The following is a 15,991-nucleotide window of genomic DNA, read 5'->3' as shown; positions in this document are numbered from 1 at the left end:
CTGGTTGTTTTTCTCCCCACAGATGTGGGCAGACCTGTTGAGTTGGGTTTCTGAGTTGGTTGACACTGAGCAGAAATGAGTTGAGGTACATAGGGCATGTGTGCGTTGAGTCAGGGGTGTAAAGTGCACCACTGAAACTTACTATCATCATGAGAACCATGGGGCCCAGGTAGATGATAAGGAAGAAGAAACTGATCATAGCCAGGGTCAGGATTCCTCGCACCCACCAGTTCTTCCATCTAGCAAAGGAAAGAAGAAGAGTTTTACAATGAATCCAAACAAGTCATGTGTTGTTCCTCAAGCCCGGGAAACTCCTTGATTTCCTCACAGAGACCAGCTTGGTGTACACTCAGCACTCCCCATTGACACTGTGACCACACTGCTCCTTTAACAAGGTTACACTGTCCTGGGCTCTTTTTTCAGAGGAATCATAAAAGGAGCGATTCCGAAAGGTCCAGGTTTTGAAGGGTTTTAGGGCCAATTTGAATTTAGCTCACAGATACCGCTTCAGGCAAAAGGCTTTCAAGTTTAAAAACCAACCCTTGTACACTGAAAGGGGAATGGCCATTTCACCCAGCTCTGCTTTTCTCTGGTTTGGTTTGGGTTTTAGCAGGCAGGCAGGCAGTTTTGAGTCAGCTGGCCCAAGTAACCAGAAGGTGTTCTATGCTGGCTTCCCTCTCTCTCTCTCTCTCTCCTGTAAGACCCTGGGTTTGATTTTACCTTTTTGAGCCAATGGGTGTTTATGGGGATTGTTGCAAGTATTTGGAACAGCATCTTTAAGGTGGGATAATCTGTTGGGTTGTCGGATGGGTCAAGTTATTCTGCATTCTGTTCTTTGTTTGTGTTTCATCTGGTAGTGTTGCAAATAAATTCTGTTTTGTTTAAAACAGTGGTTGGGCCAGTGCTCCTGGAATATCCACTACACACCTGCTTAAAACAACAAGCAAAGCTAGGGGCTGGGCTACTTTCTTGAAATGTTTTGACCGGGGTGGGTGGGGGGGGCTCTGTCTTGGTCTGTGACAACACTCAAGCTGAAAGGGAGTGAACGATGATGTGGCACCACCACTCCCCACGCTCCTCCCACAAAGCTGTCTCCACAACGGAATCCAGTCTTCACTGTGGTACTCACTGCCGACGAGAATACCTTCGGAGTGAGAGGTTCAACCAAGCCTGCTGATGTAAATAACTCAAAGATTGTCTCCGAGTTTTAGATGGTCCCATTCAAAACCAGCAAAGAACCAGGGTTCACCTCTCGAGGGACACAATTGAAAGGCAGAAGACATTCAGATTGCTTTGCGACTCGCTTCGGTCACATGGCATGCTGTGCAACTTTGTGTGCATCGTGTTATGAAAAGGGCAGCTGGGCAGTGGATGACTGCCACATTCTCAGCAAGGACTGAACAGAGCTGCAATGAAGCCGCTCAAAGGTGGAGGTCTGAGGAAGTCTTCAGCATCATTAAAGGCAATGCAAAAAGATGGGGTGAGATTCTCTCCGCTTGGACAGAGCACCAAAATTGGAGGCCACAAGTCAAAACCAGTCACACAAAAACAATCCAATCGGAAACTCGTTACCCAGACAGTCCACTCACTCCAGGGTCAATGAGGGGAATAAGGTCACTGGATCCAAAGGGAAAGAAGAGTTCCTTACTGCTTCATACTGATAGGGTTTGATCAATGGACAGGAGCAGGAGGTGGTCAGTGCGCAGCATGATCTGCAGAAAGCACCAGTTGGGTACTCCCTTCAAATAATTCCATCTGCATCAACTCTCTCTTGTCACTATCCAAGATCCCACAGAGCTGTGCACAGAGGAACAGGGGACTTTTCCAGGATCCAAAGATCTAAGTTAGTGAGAGGGAAAGGGGGCAGCTGAGTGGATCTTATTGAGAATGAGATGCCTGATTTGGTGCTGTTAGCCAGGGCTAATCAGGGAGTGTGGGCTAACAGATATGAAGAGGAGTGTGAGGGTTTCTGTTCACTCTAGGAACTGGCTGGTCAGACTCCATGGGGACTTGGTGACAGGATACCTACATTCATGGTGCTAGTTCAGGAGGGGACTGAAAGTCCACTTGCAGGGGGTTAAACTGTTGACAAAAACTTCCTGTCTGTGCTATTCCAATGAAATTGTCATGGTCCTTCACTTTCTGTGCAAGTCATGCCCAAGGCATTCTCATCAGTGTTTGTTATTAATCAGTGTCTGAGGAACTTCCTCCCCCTGTTTTCAATGAGCTTGATCAAGCTGTCGTTGAAGGGCAATGGATACAGGTTGCAGGGTAAAAGGGGATAGATCCCGAGTGAGCGAACCCCAGACAAATCCCACAGACTCCAACACCAAGCAGGTTGTGTGACTGAAATCCTGTCAGTACCTTCAATCTTCATTCCACCACCAACACTCAATAGCAGCAGGGAGTGCTATCGATTCAAGGCTCCTTTAGCAGCATCTTCCAAACCTGCAACCACTTCTACCCTGAGGACAAGGGCAGCAGGTACCTGGGAACGTAATCCCCTGCAGGCTCCCCTCCAGGTCACTCACCAACCTTAGAAATATACGGCTGTGCCTGCAGTGTTATTGGGTCAAAGTCCTGGAACCCCTTCCCTCACAGCCCTGTGGGACTGTAAAAAGGCAACTCAGCACCACCTTCTCCAGAACAATTCGGGATGGAAAATAAAGGTCAATCTAGTCAGCGACATCCGACATCAGGGTCAACAAGAGCAAACCAGACTGTGAGGATCTCAAAACAGAGAGGGGGTAATAACTGGGGAATGAATCTAACTAACTAGCTCCTTCAAATGGTTGGCACAGTCAAAGTAGCTCCCCACGTGCTCCATTTGATTTGTGTAAAGTGTTGCGATTTTAGTTATAAAGGAGTGTTTGCTCCTATATTTTGAGACTCAAGGTAGTTAATCCCGAGTCACCAGGCAGGAAAGGTGCCACGGCACTTGTCTTTGATCTTATCAGGTATTATTCCCACGTTTAGCTCTTTGGGAAAGTCAGCTTTCACAGGAATGGAAAAGAAACTCTGCCCTCAGTTCTGCCAAGTGAGTTCACTAAATACTATCCTGGATAGTGTTCCGGATTGCACGAAGTGAGTTCACTAAATACTATCCTGGATAGTGTTCGGGATTGCACGAAGTGAGTTCACTAAATACTATCCTGGATAGTGTTCGGGATTGCACGAAGTGAGTTCACTAAATACTATCCTGGATAGTGTTCCGGATTGCACGAAGTGAGTTCACTAAATACTATCCTGGATAGTGTTCGGGATTGCACGAAGTGAGTTCACTAAATACTATCCTGGATAGTGTTCGGGATTGCACGAAGTGCTATGCAAAAGGACAAACTGCAGCAGCGCACAGCTGAGAATACCACACCTTGAAGATAGGCCGGACAGTGCCTTGTTCAACACCTCGGGAGTATTATCAACAGAAGGAGCAGTGTCCGCACTGCTCGAGTCCAATTTCGCATCACTTCCAGACGTCGTCGACTCAGATTCCTGCACACAAACAAAACACAAGCCAGGAAGGTTAATGCACATTCAAATGGATAGAAAATCCTGCAAATGCACTGCGGGTCAGCAGCCAGCATCTGAAAGAGAAGGCGCCTATCTCTGCTGAGGGACATTCCCTCCCCGCCCCCCACCATTCGACGTGCCAATCCATACAGGTACACTGCTTGCAGATGCTGACCATACCGCTGTGTAATTCTACATCTGCTGGGTTTTGTTCTCAATGGTCAGCTTCACAAGTTCAACATCATTCACCAGAGTTTGCAAAGAAAGGAAATCAACATCATTACCATTTATCAAGGGACCATGATCTGTGGGGTTGGAATGAGTCAGATACAGTGCACAGGATGCTCTGACATCAGCTCCTCCATGCTTCCTGCGCTGCTTGTGACCAAGTTTGAGTGAGATAGGGGAAGGAAGCTTCCCTCGCCAGCCCACCCTGCCTCACAATGTGTTTGTATCTGGCACACCAGCTTCCTGTTAACATTGGCAGTCACGCTGCCAGAAAACCAGCAAACTGTCTCTGAAGGAAAGCTACCCAGACACCCAAAGGAGTGGGAATTCAGGGACAGCTACAGGCCAAAGCTGACAGCTGACCAAAGTTACTGGCTGGAGACAGATGGGAGAGGAAATCTGGGCCCGTCAAGGAGTAGTCCACAATGAAACCCAAATGTCATGTTCCCATTGTCTTCCCATAGGAAACCGGACACCAGGCTGCCTTTGGGAAGCAGCTGAGAACAGCCTTGATTTCTGTCAGAGATATACGGCCCTCTACCAAACCCTTCTGTTCAACTCGTCCAGGCCGACCAAACCTAACTAGTTCCATTAGTGTGCGTTGCTGGAAAAGCACAGCAGGTCAGGCAGCATCCAAGGAGCAGGAGAATCGACGTTTCGGGCATGAGCCCTTCTTCAGGAATGAGGAAAGTCGATTCTCCTGCTCCTTGGATGCTGCAACACATTTTCAGCTCTGATCTCCAGCATCTGCAGTCCTCACTTTCTCCTTTAGCGTGCATATCTAATGGAAGTGAAAAACCGAGGAAGCATTTCAAGAAACCAACAGCGAAAACTCTTCCCTCAGGTAGAGAGTCGACCATAAACATCTTTACTTGAGCTTTGCTAAAACCAAGTCATCGGAGAGCAGCTAGAGCAAGGACCATGTTGTCTGTTCAGGTAAAGTGTGGAATGAATGTCAGTCAACAGACACCCAGCTTCTGACTTAGTTCAAATAGAGACAGAGACCGCCTGAAATAGCAAAATCACTGACAACGAGGAGCACACTTTTCTTCATGAAGGCATTGTGAGTAGGGTTCCAAATCATTCCTGGCCAAGATGGATATGAAAGCATGATGTTTTAGCTGGGTATGTTCAGTACTAATCCAAGTCATGTGCAACCAACAAGGGTCTCTGGTTCTCTGAAGCAGGGAACAGTGAACCAGCTGTGATACAGGCAATGTAGCTAAGGAGTGGAGCCAACTTCCTGACAAACTAGTCCTCCCAACACACACGAGGAACAATGCCTCCAAACATTCCCAGGCCACATCTCGAGACACATCACAGCAGACCTTACACTCGTGTCATCTTTATCACATGGTGCTCTCAGCAAGGCCAAAGGTCACATCACTGCTGGTGGGAACACACTGCCAATCCAGGCTGAGTTGGGCTCAATGGGGGCGAAGCCCTTGTACGGTGTCAGTCAAAGAGTTCAGATCCAGAGCTGCCACTACCTGAACACGCCGAGGCCAGTCACGCAGCAGGAGAAATGCTGTCTTAAACATCATCCCCCTCCCTGTGGGGTCAGATGGATGCAAACATTCGCAAAAGCAACAAGGGAGCTCCACTTCACAACGGCAAAGTGCAGTAGCTCCACATTAGGAATAGGCATGGAGTGTCACCTGGGCCAGCCAGCCAATGGGGGGGGAAACACTTGGTTCACAACCCACCAACAGCAGCAAGGGAAGCCACTCAGACATTTCTCCAGCCTCTTCAGACAGGGTGAAGCCTTGAGGGGGACAGAAGCAGCCCCGACAGCCAAAGGCATGAGAATTTCTTGTGAAACATTTGAAGCTGAGAGGATGTCAGGTAGCAATGCCTGCGAGAATGAAAGGAAACAGTCATTTGTGGTCAAACTGTGTGTGGCGGGGAGAATCGGAGTCATAAGGTGAGACAGAAAGTAAAGTCACACATGTGAATCTCTGAACAGCTTCCTACTGTTTGTCACCCCACTATGTCTGTCTGCTCGACTTGCAGGTGGAAATCTGCTTTCTCTGCCTGGGCTATCTTGCTCAAGCTGGTAATCTGCATGTACCTTCTTTCTGCACTCTTTGGACCCATGCCAAGATCAGACAGCATTCTCTGGCTTGCACCAGGCCTGAAACTGACTGCAGAGTCAGCGATTAAATCGGGAGAGAAACAGAGGCTAGGACTCCTGCCTCAATAACCAGGTTGTTCCATGCCCTGTCCCATAACCCGTCAATTCTCCTGGCACTCTGTCATGCAGCAGTTATTTACATGGACACAGTCCAAGGCAACAGGGTGCTCAGTGACATCCAAGGCTTGTCCTGTCCTCAGCACCAGTTCACAGGCCAACACCACAGTAAAACGATCACAAGAGAGAGCTGTAATCGATCACGCTCAGCACAGAGCAGAGAGTGACCCTCCAACATCTCAGCCCAGGCCCGCATGTTGCCTCAAGCCTTGTGGACTCTCAGCTGCAATGCTTTGCTGAATGGGGCTATGGGCTTACCCTCCAGTTCACTTCTGGTACCTTACTGAAGGAAGGATGGAATTGCATTGGAAACAGTTCAGAGAAGTTTCACTGGAAGTAAGGAAAAGGCTCTTCTCATGAGATGAGACTGAGCGATTTTGGTTTGATATAAAAATGGAATGCATTCTCTTCAGTCCATATGCTGATGGTCTGCTCACTGTCTGATTTAAACTGTACCTCCTATGTGTCATCAGGAGCCAGTGGCTCGTAGAAAAAAGCTACAAGTCTACGACAGATACAGGCAGGATTCATGTTGACTTCCCATCAGAGGCAGAAAGTGGTACATGCTGCCCCAACCAGCTTGTCAAGTCAGAGTCAAGCATTAACCCAGCAGGCTATGAGGTAACACAGGGTGTGAGAGCCAAACCCAGTCTCGCCCTCCTCCTCCTTGTACAAGCTGTACTTAGCCAACCACAACTGGGGTAAGCTGAGTTCTAGCGAGAACACAGCACTAACAAAATGGTGGGCAATGTTGCAATACCACTGAGTCAGCAATTATCAAAGTAAAGGAATCATGTTTCAGTCAGTGTCAGCTCCAGCATGCCTCAGAGTCGAAAAGGTGTAGGTTCAAGGCTCACACAGCCCAGGACTTCAGGCAAGGATTACGAAGGGAGGTGCTGAGACATTAACCCAAGTCCATGTCTGCTTTTAGTGGCATACGGAAAAGATCCAAGTACATTATTGTGTAAAGGAGAAGGGCACTTCCTAACAGTGTCCACTCCAGTATTTCTATCTCAATGATCTTGTCACAAAAGGATGATACATTCATTGTCACATTGGTGTGTGTGGGAGCTTACTATGCACAAATTGGTTGGCTTGTATCTGACAATGGATTGCCAAGTGTATAGAACATAGAACAGTCCAGCACAGTACAGGCCCTTTGCCCCCTGATGTTGCACTGACCTTTTATCCTCCTGTAAGATCAGACTAACCGACATACCCTCCATTTTACTCCCATCCATGTGCTTATCCAAGAGTCCCTTAAAAATCCCGAATGGATCTGACTCTATTACCATCACTGACAGTGCATTCCATGCACCCATCACTGTGTGTGTGAAGAACTGACCTCTGACATCTCCCCGAAACCTTCCTCCAATCACCTTAACATTCTGTCCCCTCGTAATAGTCAGTTCCACTCTAGGAAACAGTCTCTGGCTACCCACTCTATCTGTGCCTCTGACCATCTTGTACATCTCTGTCAAGTCACCTCTCACCCTTCTTCACTCCAATGAGAAAAGCCCTAGCTCCTTCAACCTTTCTCCATGAGACATTCCCTCCATTCCAGGCAGTATCCTGGTAAATCACCTCTGCACCCTCTCTAAAGCTTCCACATCCTTCCTATAATGAGGCAACCAGAACTGAACACAATATTCCAAGTGTGGTCTAACCAGGGCTTTACAGAGTAACAGCATAACCTCATGGTACTTAAACTCAATCCCCCTGCTAATGAAAGCCAACACACCATACATCATCTTAGCAATCCCATCAACTTGGGTGGCAACTTGGAGGGATCTCTGGACATGGATCCCAAGATCCCTCTGTTCCTCCACACTTCCATGAATCCTGCCTTTAATCCTGTATTCTGCATTCAAATTTAACCTTCCAAAATGAATCACTTCACCCTTTTCCAGGTTGAACTCCATCTGCCACTTCTCAGCTGGGTTCTGCATCCTGTCAATGTCTCGTTGCAACCTACAACAACCCTCCACACTATCTACAACTCTACCAACCTTCGTGTCATCAACAAACCTACTAACCCACCCTTTCAGTTACTCATCCAAGTCATTCTATAAAAATCACAAAGAGCAGGGGTCCCAGAATCTATCTCTCTGGAACACCACTGGTCGCCGGGCTCCAGGCTGAATCCTTTCTATCTATTACCACCCTCTGTCTTCTATGGGCCAGCCAATTCCGTATCCAAACAGCCAGGTTTCCCGGTATCCCATGCCTCCTTACTTTCTGAATGGGCCTACCATGGGGAACCTTCTCGAACACCTTGCTAAAATCCATGTACACCACATCCACTGCTCTACCTTCATCAATGTGTTTTGTCACATCCTCAAAGAATTCAGCGAGGCATGACGTGCCCCTCACAAAGGCAAGCTGACTATCTCTGGAGCACCTGAGAGGTTACAGAAATGCGAGCAGTAAAACTGACCATCGCTGAGCAGTTTTGCACTGAGGCGAGGTGGGAAATGTAATGGTGAAATCTCACTGATAATGACATTTCTTCATTAAATCTTGAGAGCAGTCAATCCTACTGATCAGAGTGAACAGTCATGGGCCGACTGATGATTAGTGGACACTGAGTGACCCTCTGCTTCCTGGCTTTCCACACACCTTGTTGATCCTATCTTTCTACCCTTCCATTGACTCCATCTTCTGTGCCGCACTCCTGTCTGAAAAGGATCGGAAGCCAGTTGTCTTTCACCAACTAGCTGTTTGACTGAAGAGTGCATCAAGCTGGACACTGAATCCCACCAGAGGGTGCAGTGACCTTCGCTCCAGCTGCTCAGGAGACAGGATTGTGTATTCCAATAACTGAGTTCCTTGTTTCCAGGCTCATGATGTCTTTCATCTCCAGTGTGTGAAACTTATCAGTCAGGAGTCAATCGAACCAGGAGATGATGGCTTATTGACACCTGGCTGTCTTTGGAGAAAATGTTGATGTCAGTTCAGACAATACCATTTGGTCCATATTGGTTTCACGTTGCTAAGTTAAACTGTCTAGTCAGCTGATTGCTGTGGCCATTTTAAGCTTCAGTCCGATGCTGGAAGTGGAAAGTTGCTGGTCTCCACTTTGTCACCAAAGCAGCTCCCACTGCAGTGGGCTGGGGACCATGCTCCAGATGCTCACTGTTCTGGTCTGAATGTAAGGCACTGTGGGGATAAGAGAAAGTGAGGACTGCAGAATTCAGAGTTGAAAAGTGTGGCGCTGGGAAAGCACAGCACAGGTCAGGGAACTTCCAAGGAGCAGGAGAATCAACGTTTCGGGCATAAGCCCTTCATCAGGAATTTCTTGTCCACAGGGAGGGGACGAGGGATGAGGAATCCTTGCAATAGTGTCCAACACACTGACTTGCAGGAAACCCCACAGCTACTGGGACTCACAGAGAAAACAGTCTGGGTAACAGCTTCCCCACCCCCCCTCCCCCACGTGCCCTCTGTCATGTCACACCCATTGTGGACAGCCACCAGATGTTATCTCTGGATCACAGAATGATGGGGTTTGTCAGCTTCTGCCTGTTCTTGAGCTTCACCTTGGTTCCAGCAAGAGATTGGTGGCTGCTTACACATGCTCATCATGATCGAGCTCCCAGGCTAGTCTCAGTCCACAGCAGTTAGCAACTCCATAACCACACTGAGATTCAAATCTATTGCAACTACTTCTCCTCAGCAGTGATTACAATCCAGGGCAACCAACGACAAGAAGGTCACGTAACCTCCGAACTGAAGTCTTCTCATCCTGATGATATCAATGCCTTCAGTTTGTGTGTGTGTGACACAGCAGTTTCATTGCCTCCCATACTGTTGGACTGGAGGTCACTTCCCTGAGAATCAGGTAACTGTATTGTGAGATGACTGTGGTTTGCCCCTTCATTCTCTCACAGTCAACATTAGTGTGTGTTAACCATTGTAATGCTAATCCCAGCTCAGCAAGACATCGCCTTCAAACAAGTAACAGTGTGTTCCCTCTGCAGTGGAGTTTCAAATCTTCAGTCCCCTTTCGAGTTGTTTCCTCCCCCCCCCCCCGCCTCTCGCACAAAGACAAGCCTCAAAATAGAAAACAGTGAAGGAATCTTCCTTAAAACCAACTGTTTAAAACTCATCAAAACAGAAGCACTTTTCACTGCATCTTCGCCATAAGATATTGCAGCTGAATTTGCCCACTTGGCCCATCAATTCTGCTCCGCAATTCGATCATGGCTGATATCTTTCCCAATCCCATTCTACTGTCTCTTCTCTGGAATCCTCGATCTCCTTCCCAATCAAGGACCTGTCTATCTCTGCCTGAACTACACTCAATGACTTGGCCTCCACATCCCTCTGTGGCAAAGAGTCCCACAGATTCACCACCCTCTGCCTGAAGAAATTCCTCCTTATCTCAACTGTAAAGGGCCATGCTCCTCATCTCAGTTTGGAGGGGCTATCCGTTCACTCGGAGGCTGTGCCCTTGGGTCCCAATCTCTCCTACAAATGGAAACATCTTATCCACATCCAGCCTATCCAACCCTCTCAGTATTGTGTAAGCTTCAATCACTCTCCTAAACTCCGTCGGGTACAGACGCAGAGTTCTCAGCTGCTTCCCATATGAGAAGGCCTTCATTGTTCTGGTAAACCTCCTCTCCCGCCAGCACATCCATCCTTAGAGACAGGGCTTCAAATCACGTTCAAGAGAAAGTAAGCCAAGCGCCACCATATTGGACACCAAGATAGAGACCGAAATTCTCAGTCAATTCCAACGCAATCACGTTTTTGAAAAACAACTGCTTTGGCTAATGCAAAAGAAAACGGCAACACTGGCTGTCAAGGGACATGAACAAATCGAATAAAAGGCAGCAGCCTTTTCCCTTATTTCGAGCATCCAAAAGCAGGCAGTGTCATGCAAACAGACAAAACATTCGGCTTGAGATAATAAGATGGGAGGTGTTCCCCAACAGGATGCCAATATGCAAACAATAGAACATGCAGTATCTGACATCCTTTAACATAAACTAACTGCACAGTCCCTTATTTACCATTCTTGCTGCAGATACCATTAAATGTAGATGGTCATCTCACAAGGAAACCAGAGTCTAAATGGAGGGGGAAAGGCATGGGGTCTGGCAGGGTATTACTAACCACCCACATAGCCAGGAAAAGCAGGCCGTCAGACAATTGGACCTCCCTTTGACAGGGCTCCAGCTGACAACCGAGGCAAGCTTGTTAGGCTCTGGTGAAGTGTGTGAAACTTGAGGATTCAGAAAAGATTTACAAGGATGTTGCCAGGGTAGGAGGGTTTGATCTGCAGGGAGAGACTGAATAGGCTGGGACTGTTTTCCCTGGAGCATCAGAGGCTGAGGGGTGACCTCATTGAGGTCTATAAGATCAAGATGGGCATGGATAGGATAAATAAACAAAGTCTTTTCCCTGGGTTGGGGAGTCCAGAACCAGAGGGTATCGGTTTAGGGTGAGAGGGGATAGATATAAAAGGGACCGAAGGGACAACTTTTTCACACAGAGAGTGGTGCGTGTATGGAATGAGCTGTCAGAGGATGTGGTGGAGGCTGGTACAATTGCAACATTTAAAAGGCATCTGGATGGGTATATGAATAGGAAGGGTTCAGAGGGATATGGGTCAAGTGCTGGCAAATGGGTCTAGATGTATCCAGGATATGTGGTCAGCATGGATGAGTTGGATCGAAGGGTCTGTTTCTGTGCTGTACAACCCCATGACTCTATCTAGACTTGGATCAGCTTGGTCTGTCTCTATGGATGCTGCCTGACCTGCTGTTTGTTTTCAGGAGGCTTGTTCAAGTTGCTCTGAAACTTGATGGGACAGCAGTTGGGAGTACTTTGCACTGTTCTGGACTCCATCATATCAAGGGATGGAAGGAGATTTTTAAAAAGACTCATTAGAATGATACCAGGCCTGAGAGGTAGCACATGTAGGAAAAGACTGAAGAGACGAGAGACTTGTCCCTTTGGGGAAAGGCTGAAGGGAGCCCCAATCGAGGTCTTTTGGGATTGGATCAACAAGATCATCCATCACTCGCTGGGGGAAATCAAATGCTGGGTCCACCAATCTGGGACAGTCACCAAGAAATTCGATTGGCAATCACGTTAATACTGTGGTTGAGATTACAAAATACTGTCTGTTCCAAATTGCTACTAAGAGGCATCAACATAAAACTGGTTCCTTAATCTTCTACAGCACACTTGTGAAAAATAAACCCTGAGAACACAATGTGTGAATGGAGAAAAGTTCACCTGAACCAGCCTACGTCACGGAGAAAATGTTGCTTCTGACAGATTCATTTTCTTGACCATTGCAAGACTGTTTCCCCTTCTCTAACAGATCCAGTTTCACAGGTCACTCTCTGAATGCTGCTATTCTTAACTTTATCCAGCAAGGACACAGACCCTTCGGCCCAACCAGTCCACGCTGACCATGTCCCCAAACTGAACTAGTCCCAGCTGCCTGTGTTTGGTCCATATCCCTCCAAACCTTTCTTATTCATGGACCTGTCCAACCATGTTTTGAATATAGTAACTGTACCTACACCCACCATTTCCTCTGGCAGTTGATTCCACACATGAAACACACTCTGTGTAAAAATGTTGCTCATCATGATCTTTCTCCTCTCTCCTTGAATATATGGCCCCCAGTTTTGAACTCTCCCACCGAGAGAAAAGACATTTGCAATTCCCGTTATCTGTATCCTCCATGATTTTATAAACGTCAATCAGGTCACCCAGCAGCCTCTTACGCTCCAGTGAAAAAAGTCCCAGACAATTCCACCAATTTTTCTACCTCAAACCCTCATTTCCCAGTAAAGTCCTGGTCAATCTTTTCTGAACTCTCTCTGGTTTAATAAAATCTTGACTTCAACAGGGTGACCAGAACTGCACAAAATACTTCAGCAGGGGCCCCACCAACATCCTGTATAACCTTTACATACATCCCAACTCCGACACTCAAAGCTCTGAGCAAAGGTAACAAACACCTTCTTAACCACACTGTCAATCTGTGACGCAAATTACGAAGAATTATGTCCCTTGGAACTCTCAATTCTGCAATACAACCTGATCTCTACCATTTTTTTTGTATTAGTCCTGCACTTGTTTGTTTTACCATATCTGAATGTCTGTGTCTGAATCAGTTTTCAAGATATCCCATGTTAAAACGTGAGTGAGACTTCACTCTGGCCTGAGCTCTGACAGGGTTGAAGGGACAAAAAGCCCTTGACCCTTAGCACCTCTGTTTGATCCTCTGGCACTGCGGCTCACTGTCAGTTTGCCAGTAATCAAAGACTCACCAGCCCCAAATATATACCAAGCCTGCCAGGCATAATCAGGAACCCTACACATCTCCAATTCACTGACTGGTTCCATCACATCCATTCCAGAGCTGCAGACAACACAGATTCTCTAACCAGCATCCAACATACCATGTAACATTGCCAATTCCAAGGGGGGGTGGGGGGTGAAGCATGGGATGGAGGTGTCTGAGGATCTGTCTTGGAGAAGGATACACAAGGTGGGTTGTAATAAGAAGGGTCACCTGTCTGAAAAGATGATAACAGGATGGGGCTCAGTGAGTGTCTGGTCAGGGGTAGTGAGGTGTCTGGGTGTTGCAGGGGAGTAGGCGTGAGGGGGAGTGAGGAAGCTGGGAGGAAAGGAGAAAGTTTCTCGGACTGGGATACATTGACGGTGATCCACTTGGAGGACGGATCAGACAGGGAGAGTGATGTGTCTGGGACTGTGGGGCAATGGTTTGGGGAATGGTCGCTGAAGTCTCCGGGGTGCGCGGGTCCTGGTGTGTCTGGAAATGGGATGGGGCAGGGGTGGCCATGTGTCCGAGGATGGGGCGCAATGGAGGAAAGGGGCAACAGTGGGGATGATGTGCCAGGGCCAGGAGAGGGGAGGTGTAGAGGGTAGGGGGGTGATCAGTGGGGCTGACTGTCTGGGGAGGATGGATGGGGGTTGGGAATGTGTGTGTGTGGAGGGGAGGGGCATGGGGGTGGGGGGTCAGGGGGGTTGTGGGTAAGGGGTCATAGGTGAGGGATCATGGGTAAGGGGTGATGGAGTTTGGGGTAAGGTGTGATGGGGGTTGGGGGTAAGGGGTCATGGGTGAGGGGTGATGGGGGAATTGGGGTAAGGGGTCATAGGTGGGGGGTGATGGGGGAATTGGGGGTAAGGGGTCATGGGTGATGGGGGAATTGGGGGTGAGGGGTGAGGGGTGAGGGGGGAATTGGGGGTGAGGGGTGAGGGGGGAATTGGGGGTGAGGGGTGATGGGGGAATTGGGGGTGAGGGGTGATGGGGGAATTGGGGGTGAGGGGTGATGGGGGAATTGGGGGTAAGGGGTGATGGGGGAATTGGGGGTAAGGGGTCATGGGTGAGGGGTGATGGGGGAATTGGGGGTGAGGGGTGATGGGGGAATTGGGGGTAAGGGGTCATAGGTGAGGGGTGATGGGGGTTTGTGATGTCCCCGACCCACGGGGCCGTGCCTCCCCGGGACACAGAGCCCCGACCCCGGACCCCAGGCCCCGGGCCGGGCCGGGCCGCGCCTCTCACCCTGTCCTCGGTGTACTCCTCCAGGCCGCCCCGCCGCCTCAGCTCGCTCATGGTGCCCCGGGCCCCGGGCTGCGGGCTCCAGGCTGCACGGCCCTCCCCCGCTCACTCTCTCACACACACGGCCTCTCTCACCGCCGGCTCCCGGCTCCTTCTCAACAAACCCTCCCGGGGAGCCGAGGGCCTCGGCTGTCAAGGTTCCCCCTTCAGCCGCTCCTCCCAGTCCCGCTGGTCCGCCCACATTCTGGTCCTCCGGCCGCCAGGGGCAGCAGAGCGGCGCTGCTGCAGGCTCCTTAATGGTCCTCCGGCCACTAGAGGCAACAGAGTGGCGCTGCAGCGGGCTCCTTAACGGTCCTCCGGCCGCCAGGGGCAGCAGAGCGCCGCTGCTGCAGGCTCCTTAATGGTCCTCCGGCCACTAGAGGCAATAGAGTGGCGCTGCAGCAGGCTCCTTAACGGTCCTCCGGCCGCCAGGGACAACAGAGCGCCGCTGCAGCAGGCTCCTTAATGGTCCTCCGGCCGCCAGGGACAACAGAGTAGCGCTGCAGCAGGCTCCTTGATGGTCCTCCGGCCGCCAGGGGCAGCAGAGCGACGCTGCAGCAGGCTCCTTAATGGTCCTCCGGCCACTAGAGGCAACAGAGTGGCGCTGCAGCAGGCTCCTTAATGGTCCTCCGGCCACTAGAGGCAACAGAGTGGCGCTGCAGCAGGCTCCTTAATGGTCCTCCGGCCGCCAGGGACAACAGAGTAGCGCTGCAGCAGGCTCCTTGATGGTCCTCCGGCCGCCAGGGGCAGCAGAGCGACGCTGCAGCAGGCTCCTTAATGGTCCTCCGGCCACTAGAGGCAACAGAGTGGCGCTGCAGCAGGCTCCTTAATGGTCCTCCGGCCGCTAGAGGCAACAGAGTGGCGCTGCAGCAGGCTCCTTAATGGTCCTCCGGCCGCCAGGGGCAGCGGAGCGGCGCTGCTGTAGGCTCCTTAATGGTCCTCCGGCCACTGGGGGCAGCGGAGCGGCGCAGCTGAGAGCGCCTCCAGCTCTGTTTGCACAGAGAAACAAACTGAGACTTTTACAAATTGGAGCAAAATTCCTTTCGGAGAAAAATAAAATTTGCAAAGACACGCGTTTATTGCAATGAGTTAGCAGGATTATTTATTCGGGCGTGAGCGACGTGGACCTTGCTGCTGCAACATGCATCCACCGAATTAACCCAAAATGCAACGATCTCCATGTTGTTCTCCCCTGGCCCTGGCAGCAGCAGCATTTGCAAATGACTGTGCCCCGTCCACCCGCCCCAGCAGTGCCATGTTGCAATGTCTGGTATGTCTCCAGGAGGAGATTGCAATTGACATAGAAAGATGCAAAAAAAAGGGGGCTTTCTTTCTTTTTTGTTTTGAAATGACGGAGAGGAGGGACTTGGGAAGGGCAGGGTTTGGCGCCGTTACCATATATGGCAGGG

General features: G+C 49.6%; 1 protein-coding gene across 1 annotated transcript in view; it reads right to left on the bottom strand.

Annotated features, from left to right (window-relative positions):
- The window catches only part of cds2 (CDP-diacylglycerol synthase (phosphatidate cytidylyltransferase) 2), a 35,361-nt gene extending 20,623 nt beyond the window's left edge, over positions 1-14,738 (bottom strand). Inside the window, exons 1-3 of the mRNA XM_087984443.1 lie at positions 14,547-14,738; positions 3,371-3,492; positions 143-239 (exon numbers count right to left, since the gene is read on the bottom strand). Coding sequence (XP_087840569.1) covers positions 143-239; positions 3,371-3,492; positions 14,547-14,597 — 270 coding nt within the window. The 5' untranslated portion in view covers positions 14,598-14,738. The remainder of the gene's footprint in view (positions 1-142; positions 240-3,370; positions 3,493-14,546) is intronic.
- Between the last annotated feature and the right edge of the window lie 1,253 nt (positions 14,739-15,991).

The sequence above is a fragment of the Chiloscyllium plagiosum genome, unplaced genomic scaffold (assembly GCF_037043375.1).
Source record: "Chiloscyllium plagiosum isolate Xiang-an unplaced genomic scaffold, Cpla_swu_hap1 HiC_scaffold_48, whole genome shotgun sequence".
Lineage (NCBI taxonomy): Eukaryota > Metazoa > Chordata > Chondrichthyes > Orectolobiformes > Hemiscylliidae > Chiloscyllium > Chiloscyllium plagiosum.
Note: the sequence above shows the minus strand (reverse complement) of the source record. Positions and strands in the feature narration are given on the sequence as shown.